Consider the following 20813-nt stretch of genomic DNA (forward strand, 5'->3'; position numbering starts at 1 on the left):
ATCCGTTTAGCTATTATGACTACAGGACCTTGATGAATGAGCCAATCATGAATGTGCCACTCTAATCCTTTTCAAAATTAATTAGACCGGAACTGTATACAGTATTCTAAATACGGCTGCATTTTGATGCTTGCCGTTTCATTTTCAAACTCTTCTCTATTCATCCTCAGCACAGGGAAGTTCAATGGCACTGTCACAGCGCACAGATAGTTTCAGCAAGTTTTCCAGCACAATCCTAAATGCTCCTTCATGGCTAGTTGCAAGCAGTTCAGAGTCAACCAGCTAATCTGCGCTTAGGAAATTTTATTTAATTTTTGTTGTTGTTCAGACACCAAAATACAAAACAGATGAACCTAAAGAGGCTGACTCTGTATGGTGATTTAATTTAGCTGCTGCACTGTCTCTTACAATTTTGTTGTGGTGTTCGACTTGTTTTTAAGATGTTGTAAGTCACCTTGACTGCTGTGTTTTTAGCAGAAAGGCAAAATGTCAGTGGTTCTAATAACAGAAGCTCCTGGGGAAAGGGGAGCTTTTGCTCATCTTTGCAAGGAGCTGAGAGGCGAGGACAACTATGTGCATGTATGTGTACAGTGGTACCTCGGGTTAAGAACTTAATTCGTTCTGGAGGTCCGTTCTTAACCTGAAACTGTTCTTAACCTGAGGTACCACTTTAGCTAATGGGGCCTCCTGCTGCCCCTGCGCCGCCAGGGCATGATTTCTGTTCTCATTCTGAAGCAAAGTTCTTAACCCGAGGTACTATTTCTGGGTTAGCAGGGTCTGTAACTTAAAGTATCTGCAACCTGAAGCGTCTGTAACCCGAGGTACCACTGTACTGCATTATATTATGACGTGAATGGCATCACAGGTATAAATTTGTTACTATAACGTTATGCAAGTTTCCGCTGGCAGGGGCTGCTCCAGATACATAGATAATGCATGCATTATACGTTCTACATTGTTACCCTGGTTCTCAAATGCCTTGGTTCCCAAGCACCGAAAACCTGGAAGCAAGTATTCTGGTTTTCAAACGTTTTTCAGAAGCCGAACATCCGATGAGGCTGTCAACTATTGTTTCTGGGGCGCCTGCACCAATCAGAACCTGCACCTTAGTTTTTGAATATTTCACAAGTCAAAAAGATTTCCGGAATGGATTAAGCTTGGCACTTTTGTTTTTGCTATTTATTTGGCGCTTTTGCTTTTAATGCTTTTTCAGTTCATTTGTTTTTGTGACCATGTGGAACCCAGTTCAGATACTGATTGACTGTGTGACTGCGGAAATGGATAAAATGGATAAAAGCCACCCATCCAAACAATGAGTGCAGGTAAGAAAAAAATAATAATTTCAATTTTTATCATCTACAATACTGTCTTATTTATTTTATGGTAGAGTACATTATTGCTTTCAGTTTGTGGATCAATGGTCTCGTTAGATAGTAAAACTCATGTTAAATTGCTGTTTTAGGGGTTGTTTTTAAAAGTCTGGAACGGATTAATCAGTTTTGTATTACTTTCTATGGGAAAGCATGCCTTGGTTTTGGAACGCTTTGGTTTTGGAACGGACTTCCGGAACGGATTAAGTTTGAGAACCAAGGTACCACTGTAGTAGTGTTTCCTCTGGGACAAGAGGAGATTTTAGTCGGTTCATAACATTCTCTCTCCAACATTCTCTCTTCCCAACATTCCACCACCATCTAGAATCACTGAAGGAGCATTCACACAAACAACTTCCCAGTAGTTTACGAACAGTTATGCCCCTACTGCTGTTTGATAAATCCTTACCAGCAAGGGATTGCTGTTGCAATTACTCCTAAAAGAGATGCACAAACTAGTCACCAAGTAGAATATCGGCTGCACAACATATTTTGCAAGAACAGGACACCCACCAGATTTGGCTGTTGCCTTATGCCAAGAATGAAGTTCGCAGTGGCAGAATGGCAGTTGCACCAGTGGGCTGCCACAACCAGATAGCACTCTGCAAGTGTAACTTTATGTCCTCTGGATCAGAAACAGTTGAACAGAGTAGCCTTTCTGCCTTCCATATCATTGCACCACCCCTGCTTACTGTGCAGGATTATTGGACAACCACTATTCAGAGCCTGGGGACAAAGCAGAGAGGAACTGCAGTAGCTACTCCTCACTGCAGTGGAAAGGCAGACAGCACATTGTCAGTGAAGCATGCTGCTGCTGAATACCACTGCATAAAAAGACGGGTGCTGAAGCCCTTCTTAAGAAACAGAACCAAGATTGAGGATATGCAGATAGGGAGTTTGTAAAGTTCTCAGGAGTTATGTGGAACGAAGTAGCACATACGGCTGAGGTTTTCTCCCATTTCCAGAATGTTGGGTCACCAGATGATTTCTCAGCGGCCAGGGTCAACATCCATGTCTGAATTGTGGGAAGTCTGTTTCCACCTCATTTCAAACCTTGCACCATCAAGAATTTGGTGCCTGAGTTTGCTTTCTCTCCTCTTCTTGTAAGTTGCTGCGGGAGCATTTTTGACAGAAGAGCCGGGTACAGTAGGCCAAAGTGTTCCATTTATTTCAAACGTGAGGGTGTCATATAGCAAAGAAGCCCTAAATACTAGCACTGGAGGCACCTCATGCCTTTAACATTCACTCTAAGCACAGTTGCAAAATCCCAGCAGGCAAATTCCATATGCCCCCCCAAAAGCTATGAAGGGAACAGCACCACACCACTGCCCCCCTCCTCCCATAACCCCTTGCCTTGCCTACCTGACTCATTCTTGGAGTTCATGTTGTCTGCGTTGATAAGTGGCTCCTCAACGAAAGGTCAGGAAAGAGGAGGAAACAGCTGTTTAGAGAGCTGAGCTAGGCCTACAGGAGAGCACTCACGTAGGGGGTGGGGGCTGACGGCGGAGCTGGTCAGATGCCGTCCTGCCAACACTGCTGGGACATCTCTTGTGGCAAATGAGGAAATCCGTCTAGGGAACCCTAGGGCAAAAAGCAAAGCAAAGAACACCACACGTCAGTGAGAAGAGAAGGTGGCCAAGTAACAGCCAAGACCAAGCCGTTTTGCATTTGCAGCAGCCTATAGAATCGGCCTACTATGACATAGCCAATTTCTGTTCCAATCAGCATTGTGTTTAGGCAGAGAAGCGATGGGAGAAGAAAGTTGGTGCTACCCCACTCCAAGCTGTTCTGCTGTGGACCCCCAATGCCACAGTCAGTGTCCCTCTTTTTACACCTGCCATGGGAACCACCATACAGTATGAGGAAACATCATACCTGAATTGTCCAAGAGACCATGAGTTCATTAACACTTTGATCACATGCTGCACTTGTGAACTTTGTAATCTCCAGGCTATCTGCTCTGCATACGCCTAAGCTCTCTGTCATGAACTCACTAATCAGCTGAGACCACTCCCTAGGGCAATCAATGAATCCATCTGCAGCTTACAGCTCTACCATCAACCATTTTCCAGAACATGGATAATTATTGTCGCCTTGCCTTGCCTAACAGGTCTGAAGCTTGGCAAAATTAAAGCTAGAGGGTGAGGATGCAGAAGTCAAGGTACAAGGGGAGGATTCTGCAGTGCTGCATAGGGTTAGTCAGTGAAATGGCAACAGAGTGAATATGGGGGCAGCAACCCCCCGCCCCCAAAAAGGAGAGAATTTAAAGACCAAACAAACTCCGAAAACTTTGCACCTTGACAAATGTACAGTAACTGAGGATGTACAGTAACTGAGAAGAGGGAGGGAAGATTAATAGTTCGCCAACACAGTAGTCAGTATGTAAAGACTATTTGTTGCCATAAATAAAACACATGGACTTGTAAAGCCCAAGATCATGAGGAAAAAGAAATACTGTATCAGGAAGGTGGAGGTGCGGGACTGGGTGAAGGACAAAAAGTCAGGGATATGGGCTTGCTATCATCAACATCTGTGTCAAGGATGGAGAACCTGTGGCCCTCTAGACCAGCCTTTCTCAACCTGTGGCCCCCCAGATGTTGTTGGACTACAACTCCCATCATCCCTGAGCTCTGGCCTTGCTAGCTAGGGGTGATGGGAGTTGTAGTTCAACAACATCTGGGCACCCACAGGTTGAGAAAGGCTGCTCTAGGCCAGGGGTGGGCAAACTAAGGCCCAGAGGCCAGATCCAGCCCAAACGCCTTCTAAATCCGGTCCAGGAATCAATGTTTTTACATGAGTAGAATGTGTCCTTTTATTTAAAATGCATCTCTGGGTTATTTGTGGGGCATAGGAATTTGTTCATTTCCCGCCCCAAAAATATAGTCCAGCCTCCCACAAGGTGTGAGGAACAGTGGACCAGCCCCCTGCTGAAAAAGCTTGCTGACCCCTGCTCTAGACATTACTGAACTGCAATTCCCTTCATCCCCATCCAGCCTGGCCAATTGTCAGGGATGATGGTGGGAGTTCTCCTGCATCATCTGGAGGGTCACAGTTTCCTTATCCATGATGACGGAGGTACTGAAAGCCATATGATTGGATTTCACCTGCTCTCATTTTGTTTCATCGCTTATATCCTGCTTTTCCTTCCAAGGGAAACCCAAGGTAGCTAACAGAAGGCGCAAAATATCAGAATGAAAACTAATGTAACAAAACATAGCATGTATATCAAAATATAAAACAAGCCAGAGCCAAATTCATGTCAAAGGCATATCAACAAATACAATAAATGTACTAAATCTCCTTGGAAAAATAATTGAGTAAGAGTCTTCTTTCTAGCTTTAATGTCCTCACCCCCATATTCCCATACTTGGCCTCCTTGCGCAATAATAACCTCATCTCTGTGGTGTGATCCCATGTGAGTGAATTTGAATAGTCTACCAGTCATATGAGGGATTCCAATTATATGTGTCTTTTCCACCCAATCGTCATCCTACTCCTTGCTCTGCCAGCTGCCACACCTCCTTCAATTAATGGAGAGTTATCCTCCTAATGATCCCTCCAAGGGATTTCCAAGGATGATAGTTAAAATTTACTCGAGAGAGGAGATTGATTTCTGGTGCCTTCACAACCCATGTAGAGAAAATAAATAGGGGCTAAGAATTAAACCTTGAGCGACCCTGAAAGAAAGGAGGAAGACCCAAGTCCAGTTCTCCCTTGGAGATGACAAGTCCAACTCTGGGCTTCACTAATTCAGAACGCAGAAAGTCTCTTGCCTGATTAAATACAGTGTACCTCGGGTTAAGTACTTAATTTGTTCCGGAGGTCCGTACTTAACCTGAAACTGTTCTTAACCTGAAGCACCACATTAGCTAATGGGGCCTCCTACTGCTGCCGCGCCGCCGGAGCACGATTTCTGTTCTTATCCTGAAGCAAAGTTCTTAACCTGAAGCACTATTTCTGGGTTAGCAGAGTCTGTAACCTGAAGCGTATGTAACCCGAGGTACCACTGTACTCCTCAGCACAGAAAACCAGCATGTCAAGGAGTGTTATTCTAATTTATCTTCCTCTCCAACATGCTACTAGTTGTTTTCCAGGTCCACAGAAAGTTTTTAAAACAGAGAAGCACTCCAGCATATGAGCCCACAACTTCACTCCAAAGCTGAGCAGCCCTGGCATTGATCACCTTAGCATGGAGATCTTCAGCAAAAAATGCTAAATAAAAATGTTAGACAGGAGGGTCAACGGCAGGCTTTGGCTTCTTGTTAAGAATGAGGGAGATGGCAGTGTGTATGAATATGGGAATGGAAACAGAACAGGGAGGGACACACTGTTGATCTGGTAGGTCAATAACCTGCCCAGCGGAAGCCTGCAAGCCAGACATGAGTCCAATAGCCCTCTGCCCACCTGCAATTCCAAGCAACTAGAGGTAGAACAGTGAAGGTAGAATGTAGTCACTGTGGCTAGTAATCATTGGTGGCCTTGTCCTCTATGAATATGTCTAAAGCTCTTTTAAAGCCATCTAAGTTGTTGACCAGGGACACGGGTGGCACTATTGGTTAAACCACAGAGCCTCGGACTTGACGATCGGAAGGTCAGCGGTTCGAATCCCCGCGACGGGGTAAGCTCCTGTTGCTCAGTCCCTGCTTCTGCCAACTTAGCAGTTCAAAAGCACGTCAAAGTACAAGTAGATAAATAGGTACGGCTCCGGCGGGAAGGTAAACGGCATTTCTGTGTGCTGCTCTGGTTCGCCAGAAGCGGCTTAGTCATGCTGGCCACATGACCCAGAAGCTGTATGCCGGCTCCCTTGGCCAGTAAAGCAAGATGAGCACCGCAACCCCAGAGTCAGCTAAAACTGGACCTAATGGTCAGGGGTCCCTTTACTTTTAAGTTTTTGACCAATTCTGCCTCTGAGATTCAGCTTTACTGGATTTCCACAAGTTTTAGTGATGTAAGAGAACAAGAAAAACTTTTCTCCTTGACATGCATAGTTTCATAATCTGATGTCACCTCTTCCTTGCCTTCTCACGAAACTATAAAGTCCCAAACACTGCAATCTTTCCTCTTAAAGGGAGTCACTCCATCCCATGATCATTTGGTTTTCCTTTTCTAATCTTCTCCAGCTCTACAATGTCCTTTTTGAGAGGTGACCAGAGCCTGCAAAAGGCAACGTTGGTTTCTCACAGTGATGGGAGTCTAATGGATTCCCTCTTGGACTTGGAAGCTGGGGAAATTCCACATCATGCCATTATACTAGAAATCCAAACATTATACTGGAAATCCAAAGTGACCCCGAGTTCTAATAATCCTTGCATGTGTTAAAATGCAACCAAGGGCACTTTGTAAACAAAAAGGATTTAAGAAATATTGCAGTATGGGGAAGCAGCTCTTCACATCCCTGAAGCCTCTACACCCAAGCAAACCTCATACATTTCCAACAGAATATTATGTTAAGCCATTACTACAAATTTGGCAAGATACGCACCTTCTGGGCTAAACAGTGGAGAAGTAAAGGGGTGAGAGGTGGATAACTCTCCCCACTCTTGAGTGCCATTTCCCTCTCTATAACACAAATGCATGCAACAGAAGACAGATGGTCTTTCTGTTTTCCTTTAATGAAAAACCACTTTAGGAGAGAGTGATTGAGGGCCAAATCAGATGTGACATGAGAGATATTCCATGTGCAGAATGGTTTGGCCCTGAGAGCAGAGAAGCAGGAGGAAGGGTCTAGTCAGTGGGGGAAAGGATAGGTGAGGAAGAAGTCGAGTCTCTCCCTCCCTCCAATGGTTCATGGTCTTCTCAATCAGCCCTTCCCAAAGCAGGGAGGGACAACAACTCAGAGCACATGGCTTGAATACAGAAGGTCCACAGGTTCAATCCCTGTCATCTCCAAGTAGCAAGTGTCCAAGACCCTGGAAAGCAAGTGAGAGAAGACCAGTGTTTTCCAAACTTGGGTCTCCAACTGTTTTTGGACTACAATTCCCATCATCCCTGACCACAGGTCCTGCTAGCTAGGAATGATGAGAGTTGTAGTCCCAAAACAGCTGGCGGCCCAAGTTTGGGAAAACCTGTACTAGACAATACTGAGCTACATGGGAAAATAGCCTGACTTGATATAAGTCAGCTCCTTTTGCTCCACAAAACTTTTCATTGGGAAAAAAAGAACAGCCAGGCTACCATCAAAAATGGAACATGTAGCTCATCCCTGAGGTCCTCTTTAGCAGCAGCCTAATGACATTAATTTAGCCGAAGAGAATACAGCAGTTGTTTCTTCTGCCATAGGGAATTAAGAGTTTCACAATTCAGCTCTGACCCATGCTCGTCCTGGTGAGAGCAGTGGAGATTTATGCCTCAGTTGTCTATTCACTTATCTGAATGAAGTTGGGACCAAGGGCTCGGAATATGATCTGAGCTTTCTCTCTGCTGGGAGTAGCAGAAATTGCATCCTATGATCCCTATTCAATCAGGGCTGGCAGGTTGTTGGGAACTTTTTTAACTATAAGCAAAAAGCATTGAGATGGTGCCAGGTTTCCTTGGTGAGGGTATTCCTGGTTACTATTGCTCTGTATTTAATTGTGTTGCAGTAACCAGCTTCAGAAGCAATGCTATTGGTCTGATCTGCCAATACGTGCTTGGCAGAACACACACCAAGCAACATGGGCCACAAATGCTCGCCAGTGACCACAACATCTATTGAACAGGCAAGGGCAAGGAAAAAGGCAGGCGATCACCCCTATGGTGGCACGTGGCTTTGGTGGTCCTAAGAAAGCAACAAGATTCTTGCCACTGTCAAGCGTCTCTGAAGGTTCAGCCTAATGTCAAAGACACCAACCTAATCCTTTCATGACTCCATTTATCTGTATATTTAAAAATATTTCTACACCACTTGATTACAGCAGTGTTAGAAACTCAAGATATATAAGCTAGGTGCCAAATGACTCCTTAAACAAAGGATACAGTCGCCAAAACGGAATGTTTAGTTGTCATCTTGGCACTAGACGGCTCAAAAGTCATATTTTTCAATACGACTTTCTTGGTTCCTGAAATTCATTCTGATTGTGGAGATAAAATGTTGTTGTTGTTTAGTCGTTTAGTCGTGTCCGACGCTGCGTGACCCCATGGACCAGAGTACGCCCAGCACTCCTGTCTTCCACTGCCTCCCGCAGTTTGGTCAAACTCATGCTGGTAGCTTCGAGAACACTGTCCAACCATCTCGTCCTCTGTCGTCCCCTTCTCCTTGTGCCCTCACTCTTTCCCAACATCAGGGTCTTTTCCAGGGAGTCTTCTCTTCTCATGAGGTGGCCAAAGTATTGGAGTCTCAGCTTCACGATCTGTCCTTTCAGTGAGCACTAATATAACTGATATAATTCTAAAGGATGTCTTGTTAAGTGTGCAAAAACAGATCCAATGATCCCCAGGCATGCACACCTCCAGAGATGGTGGAGACGTCAGGCGTTATCCCGGCACTCTGGCGTCTTCACTTGATCACATGTGGCCAATAGCCAGGTGCAAAATTAATTCTATTTCGATTTTCTGTCTTTTCAAGCTTGTTATGTATATCTACATTTACATCTATATTTGTAATTGTTTGATCTTTTTGTCACAGATTGTGTTTAATTCTTTCGTTACTGCGGTCGTTTCTGTTAAAGAGTCAAACCTCATTTTACGTTCCATCAGTTTAGTTTCCACTGGAAGCATTAGTTCTTTCCAATTATTTTTATCAGCTACTTTATGGCTTCTTGCTCTGCTGCCAACTCTTCTCTTAAGATATTGTTACCATTTTCTTTCTCTGAGGAAGGTGCCCCTTTTGAGGGTGGGGCCATCTTGAATGCAGCCTCCATTACTGTCCTTGTTGAAGTGAGCCTTGGGGCAGGAAGAATTGAGTGAGGTCTTTTATTTTGTGCATACCCCTCACCTTTCTTCAAACGGCTTTTGCTCCAAGCTGTTTCTCTGAGCCTTGGAGTACAGGGTTTCTTTAACAATGCACTGAGTGAACTAAGAAGAGGAAGTTTGAGTCTAGGCAGCAAGTAGATCGAAAAAGCCGCACCAGCTTGGATGGCAAAACTGGATGGATTTAACATTTATTTACAGTTAGTAGTGTGGCACGAGTTATACAAAAGTATTTACCTCACTCTTCACCCAAGTATCAGAATAAAAGAAATGGAGGAGGGAGACCCTGGCAAAGCAGATAATTTGGGAAATGCCCATAGATCAGAGATGGACCATGCAGGAGCAGTGTTAGAAACTCACAATATATAAGCTAGGTGCCAAACGGCTCCTTAAGCCGAGGTTACAGCTGCTAAAACAGAATGTTTTAACCTTTAAAGCCTATATGGCCTAGTACCCTCGTACCTAAGGGGACCGCCTCTCCTGGTATGTCCCACAGAGGACCTTACGGTCTTCAAACAAAAACATCTTGGAGGTCCTGGGCTACAGAGAGGTTAGGCTGGCCTCAACTACAGCTAGGGCTTTTTCGGTTGTGGCTCCGATCTTGTGGAACGCTCTGTCACAAGAGACTAGGGCCCTGCGGGACTTGACATCTTTCCGCAGGGCCTGCAAGACAGAGCTGTTCCACCAGGCCTTTGGTCAGGACACAGCCTGACCGCCTCCTCTGGCAATCCCCACAGAACTCTAGCCCAATGATTGCCATTAATCTGATTTGAATTGATTTTAGAATGAAATGATTTTAGAATGTTGTATCATTTTAATGTTGTTAGCCACTCTGAGCCTGGCTTTGGCTGGGGAGGGCGGGATATAAATAAAGTTTTATTATTATTATTATTATTATTATTATTATTATTATTATTATTATTAATGTCTAGTCGCCGTTTTGGGGCAAGACAGCTCCAATGTCTTATTTTCCAAATGTTGGACTGACTGTGATTGATTCTCAGTTTAACATCCAGCTAGTTCAGATTACAACCTTGAGTTAGGTTAAGAGCTTTGAGAACTTAAAAGAAGAAAAGTCGCTTGATCCAAGGACAGTCCACATATATATTGGCCTATTCCAACCTCTTTTCCTGCTCAGGCTGCACAGAAAAAGCATTTTGGTTCCAGAAATTCATCCCGATTGTGCTGATAAAATATAATTGATAGAATTCTACAGGATGTGGTATTAGTGTGTGAAAACAGTGCAGATCCAATGATCCCCAGGCATGCACCTCCAGATGGTGGAGATGTTTCTGCGGTTAGGTGCCAAGATTGTGGGAATTACCCTTCACTGGGGTATAGGAAGGGCAGCAGAAACATCTCCTGCCTACCAACTGAGCCTGTCAAGTCATATACCAAATCCGGATTGTGGAAGGCAGGTCAGAGCTCATATCTCCCCCTGAGAAACGTACACAGCTCTGGAGGCAAAAAGGTATTTCACCCAGAGTTTTAGTTTGGGGCAATTTTCATCCTAATCTCTGCAAGTAAAAGAGTTGAGCATTTGTTCTTCTGGAGTGTTGAGAAGGCAATTAAAAGCAAGATTTTGATATTTGAACAGGATGCTAGAACCAAAGGGCTACTGGATCACAGGAATGGAAAATAACAAGCGCACATCTTGTTGAAGGCTCAAAGCGCTTCACACATTATCTTAGTAATCCTGTTCAACAGCTTTGTAACAGTCAGTATTGTTTTCCACATATTACAGATGGTCGGGCTGGCGGGGAGGGGGGGAGAGAGAGAGCCACTGAGGTTGAAAAATATTGATTTGCCTAAGGTTACCCAGAGAGTTCACGGTGAACCAGGTATTTCCTGCCCAACTGCTTACTCTCTTCACAACTGCACAACACACTGAATGCAGGGCAAACTAGACATACCCATTCGCAGCAGAGGCACTCACATAGCCAAAACCATTGAATGCCACAGACAGAGAGAGCAAAGGTGCCTGCAAAGAAAGGAACTCCAGATGGCTCATGAAAGAGGATACGAGAAGGCCAAAAAGACCCACAAACCCAAGAGGATCTCTCATCAGTTTGAACGGGGTGAAAATTTTGCCGAGGCACATTTTGCAAGGCAGGGTCTATAACTCAACCACTAAAACCAGATTCCAAGCAAGTGTTTCAGACGAAAAGGCAAGAGCTACGTGGAGCTGAGGCGAGTCACATGCATCCCTCTATTACATTCTGCAGGCAACTCATGTCTGTCAGCTCCAGTCCAAACAAAACAGTCCTATACCTGAAAGAATAACATGGCAAAAGGCTAAGCAGGAGTTTGGCCTCAGGGATCAAGTTTCTGCTTGTTCCTTCTCAGCATAAATTCTCCCATGCTCCGCTTCCCCCCCAGAATCTTAAGTGTTAGAAAGCAGCTGAACAGGCACAGTGGGAAACTATAACTGGACCAAGGCATGGCATTAAATACAAGTTCAGAAAGCAGTGTGCAAAGTGGTTTGTAGAACTTTTTCGTCACATGGACACGAAGACCATGTGATTGAAAGCTAGCAAATGTCACTTTTTAAAGGTTAAGGAAAGTCCAGTTGCATAGTGGACTAAGGACAAGTCATGCATGCAAGTCATGCAACAGCTTGCCCATTACAATAATCTAATATCCAGCCTGCAAAAAAAAAAAACCCTTAAAATCTGGCTAAAAGGGCATAGTAACATTTTTTGGAAAAGAAACTAATTGCAGAGCCCTGCCCTCTTTTAGCTCCCCCAGATCTACAGATGCTGCTTCAGGCTAAGGTACTCCTGTGCCACCCCACAACTTTGCTTGCACCCTCCAGTATCAGAGTCTCCCTGTCAGATATATTATTTCCATTTCACTTAAGAGGCAGGCAGAACTTCTGGAAACTAGCTTCGCTATCTGCACTCTGAATCTGTTATCACCAATTATTGCTGCTAGAAACGCTTATCTTAAGTTGTGCATGGCATTTTCACAGACCAAACTTTTTGCGTTTCACGGCCATTTGGGCCCATTCTTCCTCTCCCTTCTCATGCACTGCACACACAAACGTATACACGCCTGCTAAGTGAGTTTAACACTTCCCACATCTGATCAAATGCACTCTAGTCCATCGAATTCTAATAGGTCTGTTTGGTGCCACAAGACACTACTGCATTTGCTGCAACCAACAAAACACAGCACCCCTTCTGGAAGTTATCTGCTCCCCATTCATCAAGTCTCACTGACTGACAATGTACAAGCACGCTGCAGCTGCAACCAGAGCCCGTATCCCATGCTCTATAGAAGCTTTGGCAAGGTGATGTCAAGTAAGGATTCATTGTTAAAATAGCAAATACTACGATGGAGGGTTTTTTAATTTGTTCTTTAACAAAATCTCACACATGTCCTCTCTCTCTCTCTCTCTCTCTCACACACACACACACTAAACCTAGTTTAATAATTCTAGGTTATTCACAAGCAGAATTACATCAATAAAAAAAAATTCTTTGCACACTCAATCTCCACATCACCAAGTCCCTGCTACTGGCACAAATGTCAGAGACCTGGCACCGCCAGAGAACCCACCCCATCCTCAAAAAGAGCAAGGGATGGTTATCTAACTAAATTGGTATATCAAGCCATAATGTGGGTCGGTGGGTTGATTTAACTTAATTTTAAAAGCTTGCTTGCTGTTGCTTTGGCAACCAAACTTAAGCTTCACAAGGCAGTTTAGGGCACAGAATAACACACACACATCTACAGGAGGAAAAGGGCTCTGGAAACAGGAAAAGAACCCCACCAAAAAGCATAGGAGCCAACTCCTAGGGGACCCCCCCCCCCAAAAAAAAAGTTGACGGGCATTGTCATTCAAATGGTGTGTGTAATTGATTATGTAGGACGGGGCTTACCTGAGACCCCCAATATATTATTCAACTCAGCACTCCTGGCACCAAGACACTGGGAAAATGCACCATTTGAATTATTTTTGGCACGTGTATGTGTGTGAATAATGGCACACAAGATTAATCTGCGCTCTGCATCCTCAGACTTCACCCTCTTGTCTCCCAGATCCTCCATCTGAAAGGCCACCCTCCAACATTAAAAGCAAAAAAGGAGATTGCTGAAAGAGCCCACACAGGGTTGAAAAGTCTGCGATCGTTGCAGGCTTATAACTGTACCCCCCACGTAGATACAAAGACACACACACACATTCATACTTTTCAATGACAGAGCAAGAGGGAACGGGAGTGGCTTGCCGAGAAAACACCCCAACTCCACCCTGGACCGGGTGCCACACACATTTCTCATGGCTCCCTTGCCCAAGATCCGCTAGCCACCCGCAACTCCCCCCCCCACACACATACAAGCAACCCACGCATCAGCCCCCCGTCTAGCTGAGGCACTTTCCTCTCAGTCCCAACTTCAGCGGGGCGGGAGGAAGACCCTCAGCCGCAGCCCCACACCGTCCCAGAAGCGCCTCGCTCAGCCAGGCTTGCAGCGCCCCACAGCTTCTCCCGCCTGGCTCCCCACTGCAGCTCCCCACACCTTGCAAAACCTGCAGGGCCCCCCCGAGCGGAGGGAGGGAGGAAAGGCGCCGGGAGGAGCCCCTCCAAGCTCATGCCGCTTGCTGGTCCTTCCCTTTTACCTGCAAGAAGATCGGGAAAATGGCGCGCTGCTGCTGCTGCTACTGCTGCTTTTCCTTGCAGATGTTCCTGCAGGATGGAAAGCTGCAATTACCGGGCCCAGCCTGCCCTGGGATGGATGTCTCTTTTCTCTTTCCCACCCCGCCACCCCTCCAAGGGAAACTAGAACCGGCTGTCCCGGCCACTGCAGCCCTTCATAACCACAGCCACCTCCTCCTTTTCCTCTTCTCCTCCATCTTTGCAGCTGGCTTCGCTCGCCCTGTGCGCCGCCGCCGCCGCCGCCAAACACTAACAACAACATTCGGTGACGTCATTCGCCGTCACGTGACGGGCCCACCGCTCTATAAATAGCCTTTGCTCTCCCTCGCTTGCTTAAGTCCGCGGGGGGCAAGGCCCAGCGGAGGGAGGGAGGGGAAGGCGGAGCGGCTCAGTCCTGCCTGGTGTTAAAGGGCCCGCAGGAACAAGGCAGGGAAAAGAAGAGCTGTTTTTTTTTTCCCTCAGCAGCCTCCTGCTGCTGCGTGGGGACCATAATAAGCGTGCCTTCCGGCAGTTTCAAGACATGAAACGAAGGACATGCTGCAGGACCGGCCCAAGACATTTTGCCGCCTGAGGCGCCGCAGCTGGTGGAGCTCCTCGGCAGCATTTGAGAGCAGGCGGATTATATTGGGCACCTGAGGCAGCGCCGGATTTAGGGCACCAAGCCAAGAGGGCACAAAATATAATTAATAATAATAATACCACCATATATTTTCCATATACAGAGGAACCTCGGTTTTCAAACTTAATCCGTTCCAGAAGACCGTTTGGCTTCTGAAAGGTTAGAAAACCGAGGATCAATGGGCTGGCTGCAAAGTCAGTGGAGGGGGGGGAATGAAAAACGCAGCTCAGAAGCTGTTCGGCTTCTGAAAATTGTTTGAAAACCGGAGCAGTTAGTTCCAAGTTTTCGGTGTTCGGGAGCTGAAACGTTCCAAAATGGAGGTGTTCGGGAACCAAGGTTTGACTGTATAAGACACCCCCTATTTTTTTGAACCCAAAATTAATAAATCAGTATTTTAAACATCAAACAGAACAACTTTGAGATTCTGTTGTGGGTGTCAGCCAGAGTTTAGGTTGCTGTATTTCTAGAGTCAGAGCCCGAATCAGAGCCTAGGCCACCCACACCAGAGCCCGAACCCCTGTCTGTGTATAAGAGGACCCCAAATTTTTGAATAAATTTTAAAAGCCAAAACATCATCCTACACACAGAAAAATAAGGTAATAATGATGACGGTGGTGCTTTTCTTCTAGTAAGAAAAGCACCAGTACTTGGTACCCTTGAGTATCCCCTGAAAAAAAAAGCACTGATAATACTAATGTATTATGGGAGAGGTAGTACCTCTGGTGGGGGACACATTGTGCTATTTCCGGAGTAGTTTCTCCACCTTTGGTCCCCATCCGGCACTCGGCTCTCCCCTGTGACTTCTTCTAGAAGCTGTCAGCATGCGACAGCCGCTACACCCCGAGAACGGCTTCAACACTCGGTTGAAGGGAAGGACTTCCCCTGCATGCGAAGGCAGGTTCTGGTGGATTTAGCCATCAAGACCAATAGTGGGTCCAACAATCTGCACATAGTGTAAAGGGGAGTGAGGGGCAAGTGGGGCTCATCAACCTGGGAAGGGAGCCCATATAGGAGTAGGAAAACTCTGGTTCTAAACCTTTGCTGCTTTGCGGGATTGTTTTGGGAGAAGAACATGCTAAGAACATGCTAAGTTGGCATCCGACTGTCTCAAGAGACAATGGAGTGCACCTCTGTGTTAGTAGCACCAAAGTGACTTTCCTGGGGTGCAAGCCTAGGTGGTGTGTATGGAGGTCCTGGGCTGCCCAGAAAACAATACCCCCCCTACCCCCCTCCATCCAACCATATTAGGGTCTCCACACTGGATCTGTGTAGGGTTTACTCCTTAGTCTTATCTTCTTATCTTTGAAGACGTCCCACAAGGCAGCAAAGGTTTAGGGTTAGAGATGAGCTACCTTCTCAGGTCAACAAGCCCTGTCTGCCCCTCACCTCTCTCTACTACACTTATTTTACTGTTCTTAGAACATGTGTTTCAGTGTTTTATTCTGTTTTTACTGTGTATACCGCTTCAATGCACCTTCTGCCATGAAACAGTCTATAAATTTGAAGGAGGAAGAATACCAGTATGTCAACACTGTAGCATTTCTGGAATTTTAAAATGCCAGGCAGTTCCCAGGCACATGGCTGGCATAATTGGTTTTTTTCTAGCCTTTGCACAAGGATGGCAAATGCCAACACCATCCCGCCATTATCACACATAGCTTGACTTCCATCGCAAAGAGTGTGTTTGTTCTTTAAAGTTAAAAATACAATGGGGGGGGACAGTGGTTGTATAGTGATGGACCACCCATTCAAAATACACCCAGCAACTAGTTTAAGAGATGAAAGGTGCTACAGGGCCTTAATGACAATGCACAAATTTACGCCCAGAAGTCCTAAGGAGGAAGACAAGTTATGAAGAATGACAACTTGACCACCGACAGCTTAACGTAATTTTACCAAGACGTTCTCAAAAGGCAAAATGGAGAGAGAGTGATTTATCAGGAACAGGTACCAGAAAGTAGGAACATTGGAAGCTGATGTATACTGAATCAGATCACTGGACCATCTACCACAGCATTGTCTAGCAGCTCTCTAGGGTTTGAGGCAGGCGACATTCATAACCTTACTTGGACACTCAAGAGCAGGGGAGGCAACCTAAGGCCTGTGGGCCGGATGCGGCCCAATCACCACCTCAATCTGGCCCGCGGACGGTCCGGGAATCAGCGTGTTATGAGTAGAATGTGTCCTTTTATTTAAAATGCACCTCTGGGTTAGTTGTGGGGCATAGGAATTTGTTCATTATTTCCCCCAAAAAAATATAGTCTGGCCTTCTACATGGTCTGAGGGACAGTGGACCGGCCCACAACTGAAAAAGGTTACTGACCGCTGCTCAAGAGCATAAAAGATATCTGCAGTTATACAGTGGTACCTCGGGTTACAGATGCTTCAGGTTACCCAGACCCAGAAATAGTACCTCGGGTTAAGAACTCTGCTTCAGGATGAGAACAGAAATTGCGTGGCGGTGCAGCAGCAGCAGCGGGAGGCCCCATTAGCTAAAGTGGTACCTCAGGTTAAGAACAGTTTCAGGTTAAGGACGGACCTCCAGAACAAATTAAGTTCTTAACCCGAGGTATCACTGTATTGTGTATTAATGCAACACTGGAGTCATAGGCTGGAACAGCCAAGGGAAAGAGAGTTGTGGAATCAATTGTTGCTGGATTGTGTGTGTGTATGGCTGTGATTACACACACATAATTTATGCTCAGTCAGAAGAGCATGAGACTCTTAATCTCAGGGTCATGGGTTTGAGTCCCACATTGGGCAAGAGATTCCTGCAATGCAGAGGGTTGGACTAGATGACCCTTGTGGTCCTTTCCAACTCTACAGTTCTGTGATTCTATTAACAGGAAGCACATTGCACTGCCTGACCCACCCCCCCAAAAATGTGGTTTTAAAATTGATACTCCAATTTTTTGAATTTGGGGATTTCACATCCCTACCCAAGGCTCCCACTTGACCTAACCCAAAGCAGTTGAGGGAGTGGGGAGCAAATCTATCAGTGGTATGCCAGTTTCTCACATATAACTTTTCATAGCTCGCACAGGCTTTAAAAGATTACCGTACAAGAAGCTGGCCAGGGTGTGTTAAAACTTGAAGGCTACTGCCCTATACTGTTCAACAGGACTTTACCAAAGTGGGGCACTTTTGAGTTAACTAACGTAGGAACAAGTTGTAAAGCAGATTATCTAAATTTTCAAAAACAGCTACTGAGCCAAGGCATCCCCCTGCAAATCATAATCTTTAGAACATACTGTGCTTCAGATAAACCAGTAAAGGTATTTCCTTGTCAAATGAATGATTGGAAACACATTCAAAAACCACTGAATACATACAGTGACCAAATGTTAGGGGCCCCCCATCTGCACTGTACCTTTAAAGCAGTATGATTCCACTTTAAAAAGCCATGGATTACCCCCAAAGAATCCTGGGAACTGTAATTGTTTGCTGAGAACTGTTTGGAGACCACCCCTAATTCCCCTCAGAGAGTTACAATTCCCCGTTTCCAGAGAAAAGGGGTTGGTTATTAAACAACCCTGGAAATTTTAGCTGTGCAAAGGGGATAGAGGGTCATATAACAACCTAACAACAAACTACAGTTCCCAGGATTCTTTGTTGGGAAAGCCATGGCTGTTTACAGCGGTGTGATACCGCTTTAAATGTACAGTGCCTAAGACTCCTATTTTCAGGCACAAATTTTGAATTACATAGGCACACCCCTGTGTTAATGCTATCCCAAAGCAAGCACTTATCATCCTAGGGGCTTGCCTATGGGTGTGTTTTACAGGTAGCAAATAGCCTTAATTTTCCGTGTAGTTAAGACTTGCTGTGAAGTGTGGGAATTAAACACCTAGTTACTCATCAGACAGAGTTCAGAACTAGAGAGACGAATTGCAGATTATAAAGCCCTCTGCAGGCACTTACATAATAGCTAAATTATGTTGTCCTCCTCCTTCTTCTCTACCCCAATCCAATGCAGAGGTCAACACACCCAAGGCCCATGAAAACCAGTGGACTAGCACTCCTCAACTCTGCATCGGACCAGGCCATTTAAAAAGTCATCTATTACTTTCATGCTTGTGAGCGTGCTGTGCGTCAACCAAGTTTGGTATGAGAATGGCAAAAAGAATTGTGTTAAAGAAGAAATACAGAGGTCAGCCACTAAAAAGAAAAAAAGAGTGTATAGCATAGCAGAAGCAGTGCAAGGTGAACTAAGAATTGTACCAAAGGTGACAGAAGGAAAATACGAGCTCATAATTTTAAAGGTGTGTAGAAAAGACGCCTGCCTTTGCACATATGTCTTGTTCTGCATGGAGAAACAATTAAAATGTACAAGGAGAAAACCATAAATGGTGCACATACACATTTTAAAGGGCCAGGTCGTCTGTTTCAGGCAAGACAGATGTAGGCCTAATTCTGTCCCAATGTTTCTCCCATACAAATTGCAGAGAAAGCTGGCAATTCAAGCGCACAGGAACCATTCACATTATATTGATATTTGAAGTGCTCTTTTTGCCTCCAAATTCGATATGAATTGGTCTGGAGTAGAGATTGAAAACTCGCAATTCCCACAACCGCTCTAAGTCAATACCTGTTTCTTGTTCTTTTACAGTAGAATTGGGTTTGGGTAGATCCTGTCTTCAGTGCCTGAATGTATGAAGGCAGGAATATATGGATAAACACTGTTCAAAAAAGAATATGCTGATATGCTTAGACTAAAGGAGTAAAGTGGAAAAGAAAGCATTAATAAGTGATGTTATAAAGCGATTAAAATTTAAAACCTAAAAGATTGCAATGTTTGTACCGAAATTAAAATATATGGAAGCCGAGGTGTGGTGGAGGGAAGCCGTGGGTGTGGTGAGGGGAAGTCACGAGGGTGGGAACGATATTTGTGTAAATAGCAGTTTGTTTTGGTGTGTCTATATATTTTATTTTTTCTTTCTGTATCATCAAAACTTTAATTAAAAAAAATTAAAAAGAAGAAAAAAGAAGGCACAACGAAGATAAAATGGACGACAACAAAACACTAATAATAAAATGTTGGGGCACGCTGTTGTTTCTGTTCATTTCCTTTGTGGAAGCCCCTTCAAATTTCTGATCGCATTCCTGTCAAATACAAAATCCTTTTCAATTCCTGCATTTCAGAAAACAAGAGAGAGAAAGCGCAGAATGTACAATTATGTACAGAGAGCATCCTTTCACCACTGAGTGACAGCAGCTGGACACACCACTATCATATTTTGTATTTGGTTTTGCAGGGCATTTTACATCCCAACCTTTCATTAATCACTTTCCAATAATTAAATTCTGCATCTACAACTGCTGCAGACGCACCATTTCAGACTGTGTGTGTATGTCTCACATTTTTTAATGTTTCCCACGGTGAACAATTCCTTGCAAATAAAAGTAACATCCCAGTAGTGATGTATGGAAGTAAGAGCTGGACCATAAAGGCGGCTGATCGCCAAAGAATTGATGCTTTTGAATTATGGTGCTGGAGGAGACTCTTGAGAGTCCCATGGACTGCAAGAAGATCAAACCTATCCATTCTGAAGGAAATCAGCCCTGAGTGCTCCCTGGAAGGACAGATCGTGAAGCTGAAGCTCCAATACTTTGGCCACCTCATGAGAAGAGAAGACTCCCTGGAAAAGACCCTGATGTTGGGAAAGATGGAAGGCACAAGGAGAAGGGGACGGCAGAGGACGAGATGGTTGGACAGTGTTCTCGAAACTACTAACATGAGTTTGACCAAGTTACAAACACCTCAGGTTACAAACACTTCAGGTTACAAACTCTGCTAACATGGAAGAGTTACCTCGAGTTGAGAATTTTGCCCCAGGATGAGAATGGAAATTGTGTGCCGGTGGCACAGTGGCAGCAAGAGGCCCCATTAGCGAAAGCACACCTCTAGTTAAGAACAGTTTCAGGCTAAGAAAGGACCTCCGGAACAAATTACGTTCGTAACTAGAGGTACCTCTGTACTGGGCATTGTGAATTCAACATTGGCAGTTCTGAGATGTGAGCTACAGAAAACATTATTATTACCCAGTTACAAGAGGAACAAATTTCTAAGGAAGCTGTACAAGTTCCATTCTCCCAAAGGATGAAGGTAGGTAGAGTATGTGTACAATAAATGATGCGCTGAATAATCCCCACCTCAGCCCATTTTGGCACAGTAAGAAAGTACATACACCTGCCAGCTTCACTCCTGCTCTCCCAACTTTGCTGGCCACCTCACCGCAGTACAAGTACCCTTCTTCAAAGAGGAAGGGCAATCCAGGA

At 44.9% G+C, this 20813-nt stretch overlaps 1 protein-coding gene and 1 long non-coding RNA gene across 4 annotated transcripts in view; one reads left to right on the top strand and one right to left on the bottom strand.

Annotated features, from left to right (window-relative positions):
* The window catches only part of HDAC5 (histone deacetylase 5), a 113449-nt gene extending 99424 nt beyond the window's left edge, over window positions 1–14025 (bottom strand). Inside the window, exons 1-2 of one of the 2 annotated variants that reach the window (XM_081883846.1) lie at window positions 13879–14025; window positions 2733–2951 (exon numbers count right to left, since the gene is read on the bottom strand). In XM_081883846.1, the coding sequence (XP_081739972.1) occupies window positions 2733–2754 (22 nt within the window). In that variant the 5' untranslated portion in view covers window positions 2755–2951; window positions 13879–14025. Of the gene's footprint in view, window positions 1–1883; window positions 1983–2732; window positions 2952–13878 lie in introns of those variants that run through there. The other variant, XM_081883848.1, reaches the window with a different exon arrangement.
* A 982-nt stretch (window positions 14026–15007) lies between these two features.
* On the top strand, window positions 15008–19318 carry LOC309354455. 2 transcript variants are annotated; one of them, XR_014162317.1, is made up of 2 exons: window positions 15008–15463; window positions 18511–19318. It is a non-coding gene; the product is annotated as an uncharacterized lncRNA (long non-coding RNA). The 2 variants fall into 2 exon arrangements; XR_014162318.1 differs by lacking the exon at window positions 15008–15463 and adding an exon at window positions 15928–16481.
* The last annotated feature ends 1495 nt before the right edge of the window (window positions 19319–20813 follow it).

This window comes from Podarcis melisellensis (assembly GCF_964234715.1).
Source record: "Podarcis melisellensis genome assembly, chromosome: 13".
Lineage (NCBI taxonomy): Eukaryota > Metazoa > Chordata > Lepidosauria > Squamata > Lacertidae > Podarcis > Podarcis melisellensis.